Source organism: Carcharodon carcharias, chromosome 2, assembly GCF_017639515.1.
Source record: "Carcharodon carcharias isolate sCarCar2 chromosome 2, sCarCar2.pri, whole genome shotgun sequence".
In the NCBI taxonomy this organism is placed as follows: domain Eukaryota; kingdom Metazoa; phylum Chordata; class Chondrichthyes; order Lamniformes; family Lamnidae; genus Carcharodon; species Carcharodon carcharias.
In genome coordinates this window covers 225,348,531-225,364,124 of record NC_054468.1, presented here as the reverse complement: position 1 = coordinate 225,364,124, position 15,594 = coordinate 225,348,531, and the positions used below count along the sequence as shown (strand labels likewise).

Genomic DNA, 15,594 nt, shown 5'->3' with positions numbered 1-15,594 from the left:
ATTTACAAATGAGGAGGAAGAGTTTTGACTGTATTTTCTGGATTTATTATTCGCAGTGGCAGAAGTAAAGCTGTAAGATAGGCAATAGCTGCCATTCCAAAATATTTGATGTACAAATTTCCAAACGCTTTTTCTGAGCCCACTGAAAATGAAACAACTTTGTAACTTTTCTTTTCCTTAACAGAATTAATTTGCCAAAAACCAGACCAAAAACAGCACAGGATGACGACGGACAGGAGAGTCTCATGAAGCAAAGTTCCAGCAGTGAGCAACTGGATGGAGATGGGGACAGTGTCAGTGAGGGTTCCAGTGAAAGCAATTACAGCTATGAGTTTGCACAGATGGAGGTTACTATGAAGGCCCTTGGAAACAATGGTAAGAAGGGAGCAGTTATTTTATAATTACACTACTATCCTTTGCCTTGAAGTATCAATTTGGCTCTGATGGCATTACTTTAAGAAAGAAAGGCTTGCATTTTTTAAGCACCTTTCACAATCTCAGAATATTCTTTGCCCTGTCTGATCACATTAAGTTGTGGTTTTATCCAATGTGACTCAGAATGTGGGAGGATCCAGAAGGGCTAATATTGAATGGATTTCAGCAGCTGTTAAGATGCAGCTTGGGCTGAGGAAATGGAAGGGATATTTTGGAACGTCTTCGAATTTGGTGGAAGTATTCATTTATTTGATGTACTTGGGTCTTATGGGAAGGAAAATGACAAATGAAGACAAAACTGAGCTTCATGAATGGAAAAACCTAGAACTAAGGCCACGAATGTCGGTATGTAGAGACCTTAACTATGCATAGTAATGGAGTGAATTCACATGGAAATTGTTAGATAATCCACAAACATATGATCCAGCCCTGTCATGTCACAGGAAAAAAGGCATGTGTAATCCAACTAACATGATAAATTGGGGATTTATTTACTTTTCCACAGTTGACTTATCTCTGGAGAGAAGGATATTGGTGTTAGCAGACAGTTGAGAGCTTTTACCCTGCAAAATTTCTGGCAGGTAACATGTAAGGCAGGTAATTGGCGTATTGATATTAGAGGTATCAATGTAGCTGCATAAAGGCCTGAGGGTAAAGCATCATGGGTGAGGTGGTATAAAAGCAGAAAATGCTAGAAATGCACAGCAGGTCTGGCAGCATCTGAGAGAGAAACAGAGTTAACGTTTCAGGTAGACGGTTCAAGCTCTGACGCAAGGTGATTAATTTGAAATGTTAACTCTCGGATCTGGCTAGACCTCCTGAGCATTTTCAGCACCTAGAGTATTTTGCTTTTGTAAGGATGAGATGATTGCTTGATTAGATTTCGGAAAAAGTGAAGAAAATGTCTGTCAAGAATTAAAGGAAATGAGTTTGATATCCAACACCTTTGCCACATGCCTTGTAAGAAACCTGTGCCTTACCTCTCCTTGAAGGAGCTTGGAGCTGCTCAAGCCATAGGCGGCAAAACTTTGTGCATTGTACTAATACCATGATTTATTGTATTGGCAGATGCAATGCAGTCGGTGCTGCAGAGGTTGGAACGCCAACATGAGGAGGAGAAGCGGTCTGCACTTGAACAACAGCGCCTGATGTACGAACGAGAATTGGAGCAGTTACGGAGACGTTTATCCCCAGAGAAACATTACCGCAGTATGGAGCGCCTCTCGTTTGGCTCTCCCAGCACTCAACAGCGGCTACGTCAGTGGACAGAGGAGAGGTGAGACATTGGCAAGTTCTGCATTTTTCATCATAGAAGAATATTTTTCTGGGGGTAGTGGGGGGTTGGGGGTGTGGTTTCTCCCTGGTCTCATGAAGGTGTTGATTGCACCTCTGACATAAATTTGTAGCTGCTGTCACCTTTCTTGAGTTAAGACGCACTTTTATGCAAAGACAGTGGAAAGCATCAAAGTCAATTGCCTGTCTTTTGGTAGTTCTGCAGAACTTTACATCCTGTAATAATAGTGGTACTGTAGGTAGCCATTTAGGATTGGTGTTATGCTTTTTACAATGGTTCTCTGATCCCTTACAGAGAGGCAATGCTAAACCACAGTCTCATGAAGTTGCAGGAGCAGATTGCCAAGGCAAATCATTATGTACATGAAGCAAATTATATAGCTGAAGAAATGGAGAAGAAAACCGAGTATCAGGTGACTCTGCAGATTCCAGCATCCAGCCTTGACGCTAACAGAAAGGTAAAATTTGATATATTTGAATCTCTTCACACAAAATTTGGCAGTAATTGGGAATGTTTCTTTGGTTTCCTTAATTTTCTTGCCATCCAAGTAACGGTGAGCTTGGACGAGTCTCGTGGTTCAATGCAGTTCCCTTATGTCCTGCTTTGTTTTGTGGTAGTTTTAAGCACTACATACCGGGAACAAATATGAAAGGAAAAGCTACATGGACGGTCTTGGAAATTAAACAGTCCTTGTGCTCTGCAGCTGGTTTTGTTGAAGAGAATGGGAGCGAGGGGTTTCAGGAGGCAGCTCGTTGTAGAGAAAAGGAGCTTTGAGTTATCTTTACCCTGCAAAGTGCTCGCGAAGTGGTGGGGCAATTTGAGTGAGCAGAGGCACTGTAGTGCTTAATATGGTTCAACCCCAATTTGGCACTGGAAAAAAAATAATAATTTGCCCTCTGCCTTAACGGGAGCAAAGTTGAATACTGTTAGGGGAAAAAGTTAATTAGCAGATGGCAAGTGATTTGATGAAAATGAAGTCCTCGATGACATGGTGAGGAACAATTGAGCATCAACAGTAGAGGTGTAATGACAGGTGGAAAGCCAGAGGTAAGAAAGTTGGAAGTTTGAGAGGCAGATAAGGCAGTTTTTTTGTTTGGATTGAATGTCAAGTGTGTTGGTTTGGGAAAGATAGAAAGACATGGGTAGGAATGGCTTCCCAAGTTACTTTACTAATGTTCTGAAACTGCAGCCTTGAGGGGAGTCTTGTATTGTTGGTGTAATTTCCATTTCCTGTATCACATCGTTTAATCGTTTGTTCGGAAATTGCCCATTAATACTGAACCAATAGATGTAAAAATAGTTTTCAAACATCTTGCAAATGGCACTTTTTCTGTTGACCTAACAGCCTGAAATCCACCCTGCAGTGTAAATGAACCAGGTCATTCCTAGGACACTGAGGGCCAAGATAAACAGAACAGTATTATATATCAGAAATGAGCTGTCAGTGCTACACACAATGTAACTGTTCTTCATTAATGTTGATTCTTGCTGCAGACACCTGCTATGCCATGAATGACTGCGGAGCATTGGAATTAATCTCTCCTTGCTACTTGTTTGAATTAGTTGCTATAATTAGTTTTAGTTGCTCCTGTGAGGCATCTGCTGTTAACTGTATGCTCACTAGAAGAATACAAATGAGCAACTTCCTAAACATTTAAGAGATTAGAGAATAGGCAACTGCACATTTTACATCGATTAAGACAAAACACAATGAACAAAAGTGTTAGATTCCAGATCTTCCAGCAATAGTCATTGACTCGCTTCCAATATATATCACTAGTAACTGTATCATGTCCCATATCTTTTGAAATAAAAGCAGAAAATGCTGGGAATGCTGAACAGGTCAAGTAGCATCCATGGAGATTGAAAAGGAGTTAACGTTTCATATCCTTGACCTTTCATTGGAATTTTAGAGCCATGTTGACTCCAAAAAGAAATATCCCCTCCCTATCACCCCCGTACATATAGGATGCAAACTTTCAGTCTTGGAATCTTTCTAGATTTGATGTTGAATTGAATCCCCTTGTACATGAGTTTGGCAAGTCCTCCACAGAAGGGCTTGGAGCCCCTTAAAGCATTTCTTCCAGTGTTTCACCAGTATTTCAGTCACTCTTCTGGACAAATCTTTACCCTGATAAATAAGAACATTATTCCCCATCTTTGTTCCTGAAGCTCCAGCTACATAAGTGAAACGAAGGAAGATTTGCCTGTTGTTTTTCAATGTGTGTGTTTGGGATATTTTGGATGAGTTTTGGGTCAGAAGCCATTGCATTCACTTTCTTTCTTTTCAACAGCGTGACTCCATTCTCAGTGAACCAGCCATCCAGGTACGAAGGAAAAATAAAGGCAAGCAGATCTGGCCACTAGAGAAACTGGAAAACCGATTAATTGATATGCGTGAACTTTACCAGGAATGGAAAGACTGTGATGAGGACAATCCTGTAAGTAGAAGATTTGTGCATTTTTTTAATACATTGTTAGACTTGGTAACATAGGAATGCACATATTCAGTGAATCCCAAAGTTTAAAAAGGGCTGTACATTAATCATATCCTTCATCAGCTCCGGTATCCTTCAATCCTTTCTGTCATATATCAGTATTATACTCTGTTGAATTTGCATGCACTGTTTACCTCTCTAATGTCATGCTGGCCAGCCATTATCCCTTGAAATAGTTATTATTTCACCTTTTTTTATATGCTTCATTGAGCATATTTGATTTCTTGATAACTGAAGCATTGACATTCTGTAAAAGGGACCTCTTTTACACACTCTGATGCCACATTTGGAATGCCCTTGCATGCTCAGGTGTAACCCTGACAAGTCGATTCAAGCCTCTGATTATCCCCTCCCCTCAGCCATGCTACAGTGAGGAGATGCTGAATATAAAGAGTGAAAACTGGAAGAAGAGATTGCTCACTCCCAGGCTGTTCTTGTGCATCTCATTTGGGTTGCTTTGAAACCCACAGATCAGATAATCAGGTGTTGTTGATGTCTGGCACTGGAAGATCAAGCAACGCAATATGAAGAACAGGTGTTCCTGAAATGGAAATTGTCATTTAAAAATACTTTGGGTAAAACTGGCAGAGCATTATTTACAGCCCTGAGAATATTAAGAATCAAATGCATAATGTGAAACTGGAGTCACATGCACACCAGACCAAGCAGGGATGATAGGTTCCCTTCCAAGCTAACAAATAGTGAATCAGTTGTGTTTTTAGTAACAGTCCAGCGCCTTTTTCCTGATAGTAGCTCACAAAATACTTAATTTATTGAATTCAGTTTCACTGCTTTCCATAATGGGATTTTAACTGCTCATCTCTGGATTACTCCTCCAGTACCTTAATCACTAAATTACTTCACTGGCACCTCCTCCACATAGAAGAAGGTTCTAAGGGTGACAACTTTTAAATGCGTTCTTGTAGTAGAGTCATGAACTCAACTTAATACCTGTATTTGATTACTTAAAAATGTCCATAAGTAATAAAACCACGTTAATGGGAAGCTATTAATATCTGGTGGAGTGTCATCTTGATTCAGCTCCACAATTAAAAAAAAAAATCAGGTTTTAAGCCTGCGATGGCGTTTTGGTTTTCTTGATATTATTATTGTGAAAGGTTTGGGTCCATGTTAAGACCAGGGACTGAATGACTGACTGACTCTAAACCACACAATGAACTGGAGTGACGATATTTGTTCATAAATTGAACTGAAATCCAAAAGTAGTTTGGTATTTACACTGAGCTTTGCAAGACTTTCTTGGGAATGTAGGGAGTAGCCATTTAACCTGTTGAGTCTGTTATCCCACTGTTATAGCTGAAAACCCTCTGTTGAAATAAAATACAGCATGACTTGTATAGCACCTTATCACACCTCTCAAAAATGTCCCGAGTGTAATGAATTCCTTTCTAATTGCAGTGATTGTTACACAGGCAAATATGGCAATCAATTTGCTCATTACAAGATCTCACAATTGACAATAAGATAACAATGAGTCTGTTGTTGGTGGTGGTCCTTGAAGGAAAGTTGTCCAAGGTACACTGAAAGCTACTTTAGTTAATGGTATTGCACTACCTGCTTATTTTCAATTTTTGCTCGGGAGACCTTCAGTGAAATACTCCACAAACAGTACTCTCCCTCGGATCACCTTTCTTAATTTTTTAAATGTACATTTCTCAATAATACTGACTAAATGAATACAAAATGTCTATTATGCAAGAGACTGTTCAAAGTGCCATTGCACTGAAAGAAAATTATGTAACAAACAACCTCAACCATTAGTGGACCTATTTGACCTAATTGTACCACCCTATTGCATTCCTTTCAAGGGAGTGGCTTTTTGCAGGATTGAATTTGTAAAGAGTAATCAGACTGCTAGTTTTAAGCTTATCTACTGTTCAAACGTTTTGGTGATTTGCATGTGGTATTGTAATTCAAAATCTGATAGGCTCTACCTTAAGCACCCATGTATATAAAATGAAGCATATCTGTCTGGTGATTACATTTTCATTCTCTATCTAGTTTATTAACAATACCAAGTGATTTTAATGTCTAATCCAAACTTGTCCTTTGGTTATGAGGCATCCTCTTAGTAATACACTGATCCTAAGATATGAGAGCAACCTTTGATATTTGTTTGCTCAGTTTGCGGAGTGGAGTTTGAACCTATAACCATCTAATTTAGAGGTGTGAGTGTTACCAGTTGAGCCAAGCTAATAAACTGAAATAAAAATGTTCTTTCCTCTTTGTCCCATGAAAATTAGCCTGGCAATGAGAGCACGTAGATAACATGCACCCTGATTTTTGCCAGTACTGTTTTTGAAATGCTCTTGAGATACAGGGAAGTAGCTTGGGATGAAATTGCTTTTCTCATTAACTACCCCGATGAGAAAAAAACACTCAGATTGCAAACTGTTTTCCTTCTGAATCACCTTGAGGTTTAGTGATTGCATGGCAGACCTCTCATCCATTTGATTCGAATCATAATCTGCACTGCTGCTTCTTCACATTTAATTCAGATTTTGGCATCTTCTATCTGTTTATGATATTTGCATATATACACTGCAACCATTTGACACAATACTTTTTGTGTACCTAAGGCAATTTGTTTCCCATTTAACACTATACGTCTGTTACAGTTGGTTGTAAACTATAATTTCTCAAGTAGTATTCTAAGGGCCAGATGGCATCATGTTTTATATATATATATAAATATATATATATATATGGAAGATAATTGATGTTAGCTTTGTTTTCCTACTGAATACCGAGAACGCTAGAAATGCAGAGATCGGTCAAGATCTCTCATCAAATGTTACCTTTAAAATGCTGACCGACCTGCATAGTCTCAACATTTTCTGTTTTATTTCAGCTTGTAAGCAATTCCTGTTTTATCTATGTTTTAATTGTTATTCAAGCATTGACTCAGTGATTCTGGGTATCATTTAAGATGACTGATCATATTCTGATATCTTGCTGGCAGGAATTGGTTCAGCTAATTTGTGACTATTGGTTGAAAATTTCTTTTTTTGCAGATGATGAGGTCCTACTTCAAGCGAGCTGACCCATTCTTTGATGAACAGGAAAACCACAGTCTGATTGGGGTTGCAAATGTCTTTTTGGAGTTGCTGTTTTATGATGTTAAATTGCAGTATGCAGTACCCATCATTAACCAGAAGGGAGAGGTATGTGATAAATTAGTGCACTCCAATGGTAGCAATTGAAAGGCTGTTTTTAGTAAGTGTTCCTCTTTTTCATAGTTCTTTAAATGATAAGGGAATGGGAGCACTGGCAGTTACAATAAGTTGAAATATTATCCTTTCCCTAGTGGACGTTAATTTTAAATTAAACCTGACAGAGCCTTAAAGTGAGATTCTCAAATAAAATGCAAGGGAATTACCCACTTGATCAAACATCTCTCTATTCCTCCTGTTTTTTTCTCTTTGACAAAAATCTGTTCATTAAATCCTTTTCGTATGTAGTTTCTTGTCCAAGCTCATTCTCCACAGTGTAAGTCTTATGAACAATCAGTGACAAATAACATATCTGGGTTCTCAATATTTATGTATTTTAATGCCCCTAAGTTGTGAGATTTTAAATTTGTTGCTTATTACATCATCACGGTGGAGAGTGAGAACACTATTCACATTCAATCAGACACCAACATTAGCTACTAAATTGACCGAGTGGCTGTATAGATTAAATTGTCTTGAAAGTGAGCCCCTCAGGATGACCCTTTCGTTGCAGTGATTGCTATTCCGAATTGTGATTTGTTCTCCACAACTGTCCTTTTTTTTGCACCAAGGTTTCTATTGATGTTTGGGAGGAAGGAACAATTTTAAAAGAGTAAATCTGTGGAATAAAGGTAGAAACTGCTGACAATGCACAAGAGGTCTATTGGAACTTGAAAACCTAAGCTTGTATTTCAGATAGAAATCCTTTGACAGACTGTGGTTCGGTATCCAAAATGTTAACCACCTTTTCCTTTCAGGTTGTGACTGATATATTTCCATATTTACTGCACTTTTAATTTTTTATTTCAAATTTTCAGCATTTGCAGATTTTCCTGTTTGTATCTGTGGTTCAGTTGTTAGATTTAGAATTGTGTGGAAATTCTCAGTGCAATTCTGCTTTAAGCTTTAAATATTTTGTCACATAACTAGTAAAGGAAGAGCCATGTTTAATCAAATTAAATAATTGGAACACTGAAGTTATTGTTTTTGGTCCCCACTCCAAACTCCATTACCTAGATACTGACTCCACCCCTCTCCCTGGCAGCAGGCTGAAACTAAACCAAAATGTTCACAACCTTTATGTCATAGTTGACCCTGAGATGAGCTTCTAACCATACATTTGCACCATCTCAAAGACTGCTTACTTCCTTCTGGCTGGTGTTCCACGTTTACCTTCTTTAAATTTGAGATCATCAAAAACTCTGCTACCCCTATTATGACTCGTGCCAAGTCCCATTCCCCCATCATCCCCTATGCTTGTTGACCTATATTGGCTCCTGGTCAAGCAGCATCTGATGTTAAAATTCTCACTCATGTTTTTAAATCCCTCCATGACCTTGACCCTCCCTATCTCTGTAATCTCCTCCAACATGACAACCCTCCATAATATTGGTACTCATCTAGTTCTGGCCTCTTGACCATCCTTGATTTTAATCACTTCACCATTGGTGGCAATGCCTTTAGTTACATAAGACTTGAGCTCTGAAAGACTTTCTCTACACCTCTCCATCTCTCTGCCTCATTTTCATCCTTTGTGACACTCCTTAAAACCTACCACTCTGACCAAACATTTGGTCTACTGACCTGATAACTCCATATCTGGCTAGGTGTCATTTTGTTTTATAATGATCTGTGAAGTGCCTTGGAATGTTTTGTTACATTAAATGTGCTATATAAGTATAAGTTTTAACTGTGAAGTATTTAGCTTGAAGCCAGATGCTCTCATTCTTGAACACTGACCTCTAGGTTTGTAAACTGAAATACTTAGAAATAGCTTTAGGGATAGTTTTGTCAGACAAGCTGACTGGTATCTGTGTTACTGAACCAAATATAAAAACCCAGATCTTGTGAGGTACTTGACATCTTTGAGGAAAGCGTAATTATCGCTGTGCATGGAGCTGAAGTTAATGTCACAATGTATCTGCCTGTTGGGGTCAGGCTTCACTGTTCTACAAATGAGCACTGCCATTCAGAGCCATGGAGCGCAGTTGACTGTGCACTGACGACACTGTCCTTTGGTTAAAGCAATGCTGTTATAGAAAGGAGCTCTGTCTATCAATGCCACAAAGGATGAGTGGATGAAACCTCATTCAGCCATTCTTTGTGGCATGAGTGGCATAATTTTATGCAGTAGAATCTAAATAGAATGAGAAAGGTCATTGCCTTTTGAGTGAAGCTGTGCTGTTCATTAGAGAGCCATGCCAGTCATTGTCAGGTGCACAACCGAATTTCACCCTTTCAGAAGTATTTTTGGATGTATTCGGGAAATTTCCCTAATGTTTTCTTTTGAGTTGTGATTACATCTTGAAATTCAAATGTAGTGCCCATTAGATAATTTTGAGTATCAATCTTTAAATTGTCAGCTGGGGTGAACTGTATTACTTGTCTGATTTTTAGGTTGCAGGACGCCTACATGTGGAAGTGGTACGAATGAGTGGGGATCTTAGTGATCGAATTGCTGGTGGAGAAGATACATTGGACAGTCCGAATGAAAGTGAAATGCAGGAGAGAGAAATGACGCGAAAAATAGTCTGCAGAGTAAGTGTGCCTCCTAAGGTGTCCTCCAGTCTGTTGCTCTGCAGCATGCTCTTTGAGACTTTGCTATCTGGAAATTGGCTGAAAATAGAGTGCATGTGAAGCAGTCCAGCATTGGTTATCACTGAGACTAGAACTAGGGAATACAGTTTAAAAATACGGGGCCTCCCATTTAAGACAGAGATGAGAAGAAATTTTTCTGAGCTGTGAGTCTTTAGAACACTCTTCTCCAGAGAGCGGTGAAGGCTGGGTCACTGAATATTTTTGAGACAGAGGTAGATAGATTCTTGACTAACAAGGGAGTCAAAGGTTATCGGGGGTGGGTGGAACATGGAATTGAGGCCACAGTCAGATCACCCATGATCTTACTGAATGGTGGAGCAGGCTCAAGGGGCCAAATGGCCTACTCTTCCTAATTCATATGTTTGCAGTTGTAATAGAGATGAAGGACAGCTTTACATGGTAACAACAGGCACGTTTATCAGTCTGTATTACAGCAAATTTCTTGGCTTTTATAGCAGAAGGCAGAACCTGTACTTATAGCATACTTGACTACGAGGGTTGATTACACAGCAAGTAACTAACTACCTGTGACAACGGTTAACATAATTGGTTTATATTTAAGGCATTTATTAGTTTCACACAGATTTGATAAGGTAAATTCAAAGCAGAAATGGCATTTGGTCAAGCTAGTTACAATTCCTCTATCACCTGCATCGCTCCCCGCCTAAATCATAGCAACTAACCGTTTCTTAAATTGTCACAAAGGTTTTGTTCTCATTGCCCTACTTGGATGTGCGTCCTACATTTTGGGCATTTTGGTTGAAGAATTTCTTGCTATTCCATGCCAGTTTAAACCTACTACCTCGTACCACAGTCCTCCTGTCAGTGTTAAGCCCTCCTACTGGTTTGATTTTTTTTTTTTGTAAACCATTGGTGGTTTTGTCTTTTTGATTTTTTTTCTTTGTTCCTTTATGGGACATGGGCTTCACTGGCAAGGCCAATATTTGTTGCCTATCCCTAATTGCCCTTGAGCTGAGTGGTTTGCTAGGCTGTTACAGAGGGCGGTTAAGAGCATTGCTGTGGGTCTGAAGTCATATGTAGGCTAGACTGGGTAAGGATAAAACATTGCCTTCCCTTGTGGGCATTTATGAACAGATTGGTTTTAACAACAACGGATTCATGGTCACCGTTACTGAGACTAACTTTGTATTCCAGATTTGTTCATTTAAATTCCACCAGCTGCTGTGGTGGGATTTGAACCTGTGTCCCCAGAGCAATAGCCTGGGCCTTTGGACTACTAGTTCAGTGACATCACCACTACATCATTGTCTCCCCGCCACTAATATCAGTAATGCAATTTGTATGCTAAATTAATACACTGGTGATAAACCAAAATGGATAAAATCGTTTAATTAATTTTCTCTCCCAGATAAAAATTCTTCAGGCTACAGGCTTGCCTCGGCACTTGTCAAACTTTGTTTTCTGCCAGTATACCTTCTGGGATCAGACTGAACCAATCATTGTTGCACCAGAGGTGGATCCTTCCTCCTTAACCCCTGCTGGCAAGGACCCGGAGTGCATGGTTGTTTTTGACCACTGTAAGGTGAGGGGATAAATTTTGGAACTTCATCCAACTCTGTATTGCATCTTCTAATTTGCCCAGACATTTGGCTTGGCTTTGTGGAGAGACTTCAAATTGAAATATTTTATATTGTTTGGATGTTGAAAATACATGGATCTTTGTAGACATTTTGCTGGAAGATTGCGGTGGTGGGTTGGGTAGATTAGTGTATTCAAAGCGAGTGAGTTTTGATGGTGATATATTTGATCCCTCTTGCCAGAGCTCGGTTGATTGAGGACACATACTAGCAGAAACAATTGTTCTTCAGCATTTTGATGCCAATCTAGAATGCTAAAATTGCATAACGGGTCACCGAATAGCTGGAGAAATAAGTTGAAAAATATTGCTGAAAAAAGAAAGATATTGCCAAAATTTTTGGTCTTGCACTCATCAGGACAAATGCAAGAATGCCAAATTTCAAACAATTTATACTACAGGAGAAAAGGGCTGGCAAGCCAACTGATTGATTGGCTGAGGTGTTGCCATGGAGAAAGCAATGGGGAACACCAGGCTGCCCATGCTCCCTAGTATTTCCAAAAGGCGGAAGGCTTGAACATATTCTTTTTGTTTGCAGAGAATGGGTCCCTGTGTGTATGAATGTATGACACATCTAGCAAGTATAAATGAGCCACATTACGAGCTCAACTGATCATCTTAAATTGGTTGTTAGTGCAGCTATTAGAGCACTCGGATTGTTCAGCAAATGTTGCCCAATCATGAAATCAAATCTAATAGTAGACATTTTGTTTTGGGTCTTGCAAAAGTGGGCTGGTTGAGTACGCTCTGTACTCATGCCTACTGCAAGCAACCAAAGGAACATGTTGAAGCCTCCTTTAAGGAACATGTTCAATTTGGCATTCTTGCATTTGTCCTGATGAATACAAGACAGAAAGCTGTGGCAATATGTCTCTTTTACAGCAATAAATAAGTTGGTATTTGTGGTGTAACCTTTCATTTAACATGGAACTGTACCGAAAATAAACCTATTACTTTCAATTACAAGTTAACTGGCTTTACGTAGCATTTTCTGTTTCTTGTAATCTCTGGTTTCCAGCTATCACTTTATTTCAGTATTTAAAACATACACTGGATGTAAATTGTTAACATTGTTGAATCCTGGACTAATATGCCTGTGAATAAACATTTATACTCTAGAAAATGTATCCCTGTGAGTAATATCATACTGTGTTGAATGTTGGCATATTGCTTTGAAATTAATCTATAATTACATCTTTTGATTAGGAATTCTCAGTCAACCTTTCTGAAGATCTGTTGGAATATCTCTCGGAAGGAGCACTAGCATTCCAAGTATATGGACATAAATCACGTGACTCTCGAAAAAACACTTCCATATGGGACTTGGGAATAATACAAGCCAAAACACGATCACTGCGGGATAGGTGAATATCCTGGCACTGAATATCGATTTCCATTAGATCATACTCTACAAACTTGCATAGAAATTATTATTACGAGTAGTGGAAACTATCTAGTACTGAGAATGGATGAAATTTTAAAGCAATTATTATCTAATTGTTCCCATAGCTACTTCCCTCTCTCTCTGCCAGCGTTTCTCTGAAATTATTTCTTCTTTCTGTTGACCTCTCTGACATTGTCTTCCCCTTTCTCTGGCTCACACATACCTTTTCCTCATTACTTCTCCCTTTGAATTGGTTTATTCTCATTATTCAACCGATGTTGTTGCTCAAAGCCTTTCTCCAAAAAAAAATCTACACAATTACATTTAGCAAAAATAATTTGATTGGAGAGGTATAGCCATGAAAGCAATGACCCATCCAACCATAAGTAATTTCAATGGAACAAATTTGCAACCAAACCAAGCATAAATTTGTTGTTTCAGCTGATCTCAGTTGGTAGTCCTGATTGCTGATTTGACTTTTATATTTCTTTTGCTCAACTTATCACCCTCTATTACAATATACCGGTTCTTGCCAAGTGCTATTAACACAGTACACCTTCCTGGGCAAATACCTGAGCAAACCTTTTATTAAAAATGTGCATAATTCCCAGGAGATACCACAGTTGTATTAAATTGAGAGACAAATGTGCGGGTGTCCATCTGCTGGAGTTTACTTTCTAAAGTCCAGGACTACAGTTTCCAGGATCATGCCATTCATGACTGGGACTTCAGTACACATGGAGTGGAATGTGAAATATATGACATTTGGACTGCATGAATTCTTTCTCCCTAACGAGGGGGTGAAGGGTTATCGGGGCTGGGCTGGATGTGGGGTTGAAGTTACATTCAGATCAGCCAAATCTTATTGAATGGCAGAGCAGGCTCGATGGGCCAAGTGGCCTACTTTTCAAAGCAAAATCCATCTGGTTTAAATATTGCAATGAAGTGTGATGTTCTTATGTACAGTGTATTAATGGCAATGTGCCAAGTAAGTTTTGTGAAATTAGTGTGTTCGGTTTGGGTTCTACCAGGATCACTCAGCTCCTGATCTCCTTACAGCCTTGGTTCAAACATGGACAAAGTACTGCACTTGAGAGTGAAGTTAGAGTGAATGCCATTGACATCATGGCATCAAGGAGCCCTAGCAAAACTGGAGTCAATGGGAATCAAGGGCAAACTCTCAGCTGGTTGCAGTCATACCTAGCACAAAGGAAGATGGTTGTTGTTGTTGGCCTATCATCTCAGTTCCAGGACATCACTGTAGGAGTCCCTCAGGGTAGTGTCCTAGGCCCAAACATCTTCACCTGCTTCATCACTGACCTTCCTTCTGTCATAAGGTCGGAAGTGTGCATGTTCGCTGATGATTGTACAATGTTCAGCACCTTTCATGCCTCCTCAGATACTGAAGCAGTTCATGCCCAAATGCAGCAAGACCTGGACAATATGCCTCCTCCTGTGTTTTCATGAGCAACACCAACAAAATAGTGTTTATTGCCCTTCCTTAGTTACCCTGAATGCATTGTGTGTCGATCACACAGTGCAAGACTAGAGTTATGGCCACATGTAGGCCAGAATTGGAGGGTAGGAGTCAATGCCTTATTAATTGCATTATTAAAGTTTAATGGCAATTACAATATCCAGGCTTGGGCTGACAAGTGGTGAGTAACAGTCGCGCCACACAATTGCCAGGCAATGATCATCTCTAACAAGAGAGAACCTAACCATCGTCCTTTGACAATCAATGGCATTACCATCGCTGAATCCCCCACTATCCACATCCTGGAGATTACCATTGACTAGAAACTAACCTGGACTAGCCATATAAATACTGTGGCTACAAGAGCAGATCAGAGGCTAGTAATCGTGCGACAAGTAACTCATCTCCTGACTCCCCAAAGCCTGTCCACCAGCTACATGGCCATTCCTTCACTGTCGCTGGGTCAAAATCCTGGAAGCCCCTCCCTAACAGCACTGAGGCTGTGCCTACACCACATGGACTGCAGTGGTTCAAGAAGGCAGCTCATCACCACCACCTCAAGAGCAATTAGGAATCGACAATAAATGCTGGCCTAGCCAGTGATGCCCGCACCCCATGAATGAATAAGAAAAGATTAACGTTTAAAACTCGAAATTGATTTACTTTGATATTCTGCGTAAGTGTGATATGATACAACACTCAATATGTAATGACAGGAGGAAGCAATGCTTACCAGAAAAAAGTAAAATGTTACAATAAAGCTCCTATCATAAATTATACTAAATATAATGTGAATATCACCATCAATAACCTGCTACACAGGAGGAGCTTGGGTAACTATTGAACTTAGCCTTTGTTCAAGGAATAATAATTTACATACCTAAGTGATTAAATGCACCTTTTTAAAATACATATTTACATCTACAGGTGGAGTGAGGTGATGCGAAAGATAGAGCTCTGGATCCAGATCTTGGAACTGAATGAGAATGGGGAGTACGTCCCTGTGGAGGTGACCCTCTCGAAGGATGTTTCCACCGGTGGCATCTTTCAATTACGACAGGTAAATGAGCAGGCAGGC

General features: G+C 39.6%; 1 protein-coding gene across 2 annotated transcripts in view; it reads left to right on the top strand.

The window, feature by feature from the left end:
• LOC121290637 (kinesin-like protein KIF13B) overlaps positions 1-15,594 on the top strand; it is a 147,552-nt gene that overhangs the window by 94,033 nt on the left and 37,925 nt on the right. For both annotated transcript variants that reach the window (XM_041211348.1, XM_041211338.1), the window contains exons 16-24: positions 185-375; positions 1,504-1,711; positions 2,024-2,186; positions 4,024-4,170; positions 7,263-7,412; positions 9,858-9,998; positions 11,428-11,601; positions 12,862-13,019; positions 15,444-15,576. In XM_041211348.1, coding sequence (XP_041067282.1) covers positions 185-375; positions 1,504-1,711; positions 2,024-2,186; positions 4,024-4,170; positions 7,263-7,412; positions 9,858-9,998; positions 11,428-11,601; positions 12,862-13,019; positions 15,444-15,576 — 1,465 coding nt within the window. The remainder of the gene's footprint in view (positions 1-184; positions 376-1,503; positions 1,712-2,023; positions 2,187-4,023; positions 4,171-7,262; positions 7,413-9,857; positions 9,999-11,427; positions 11,602-12,861; positions 13,020-15,443; positions 15,577-15,594) is intronic.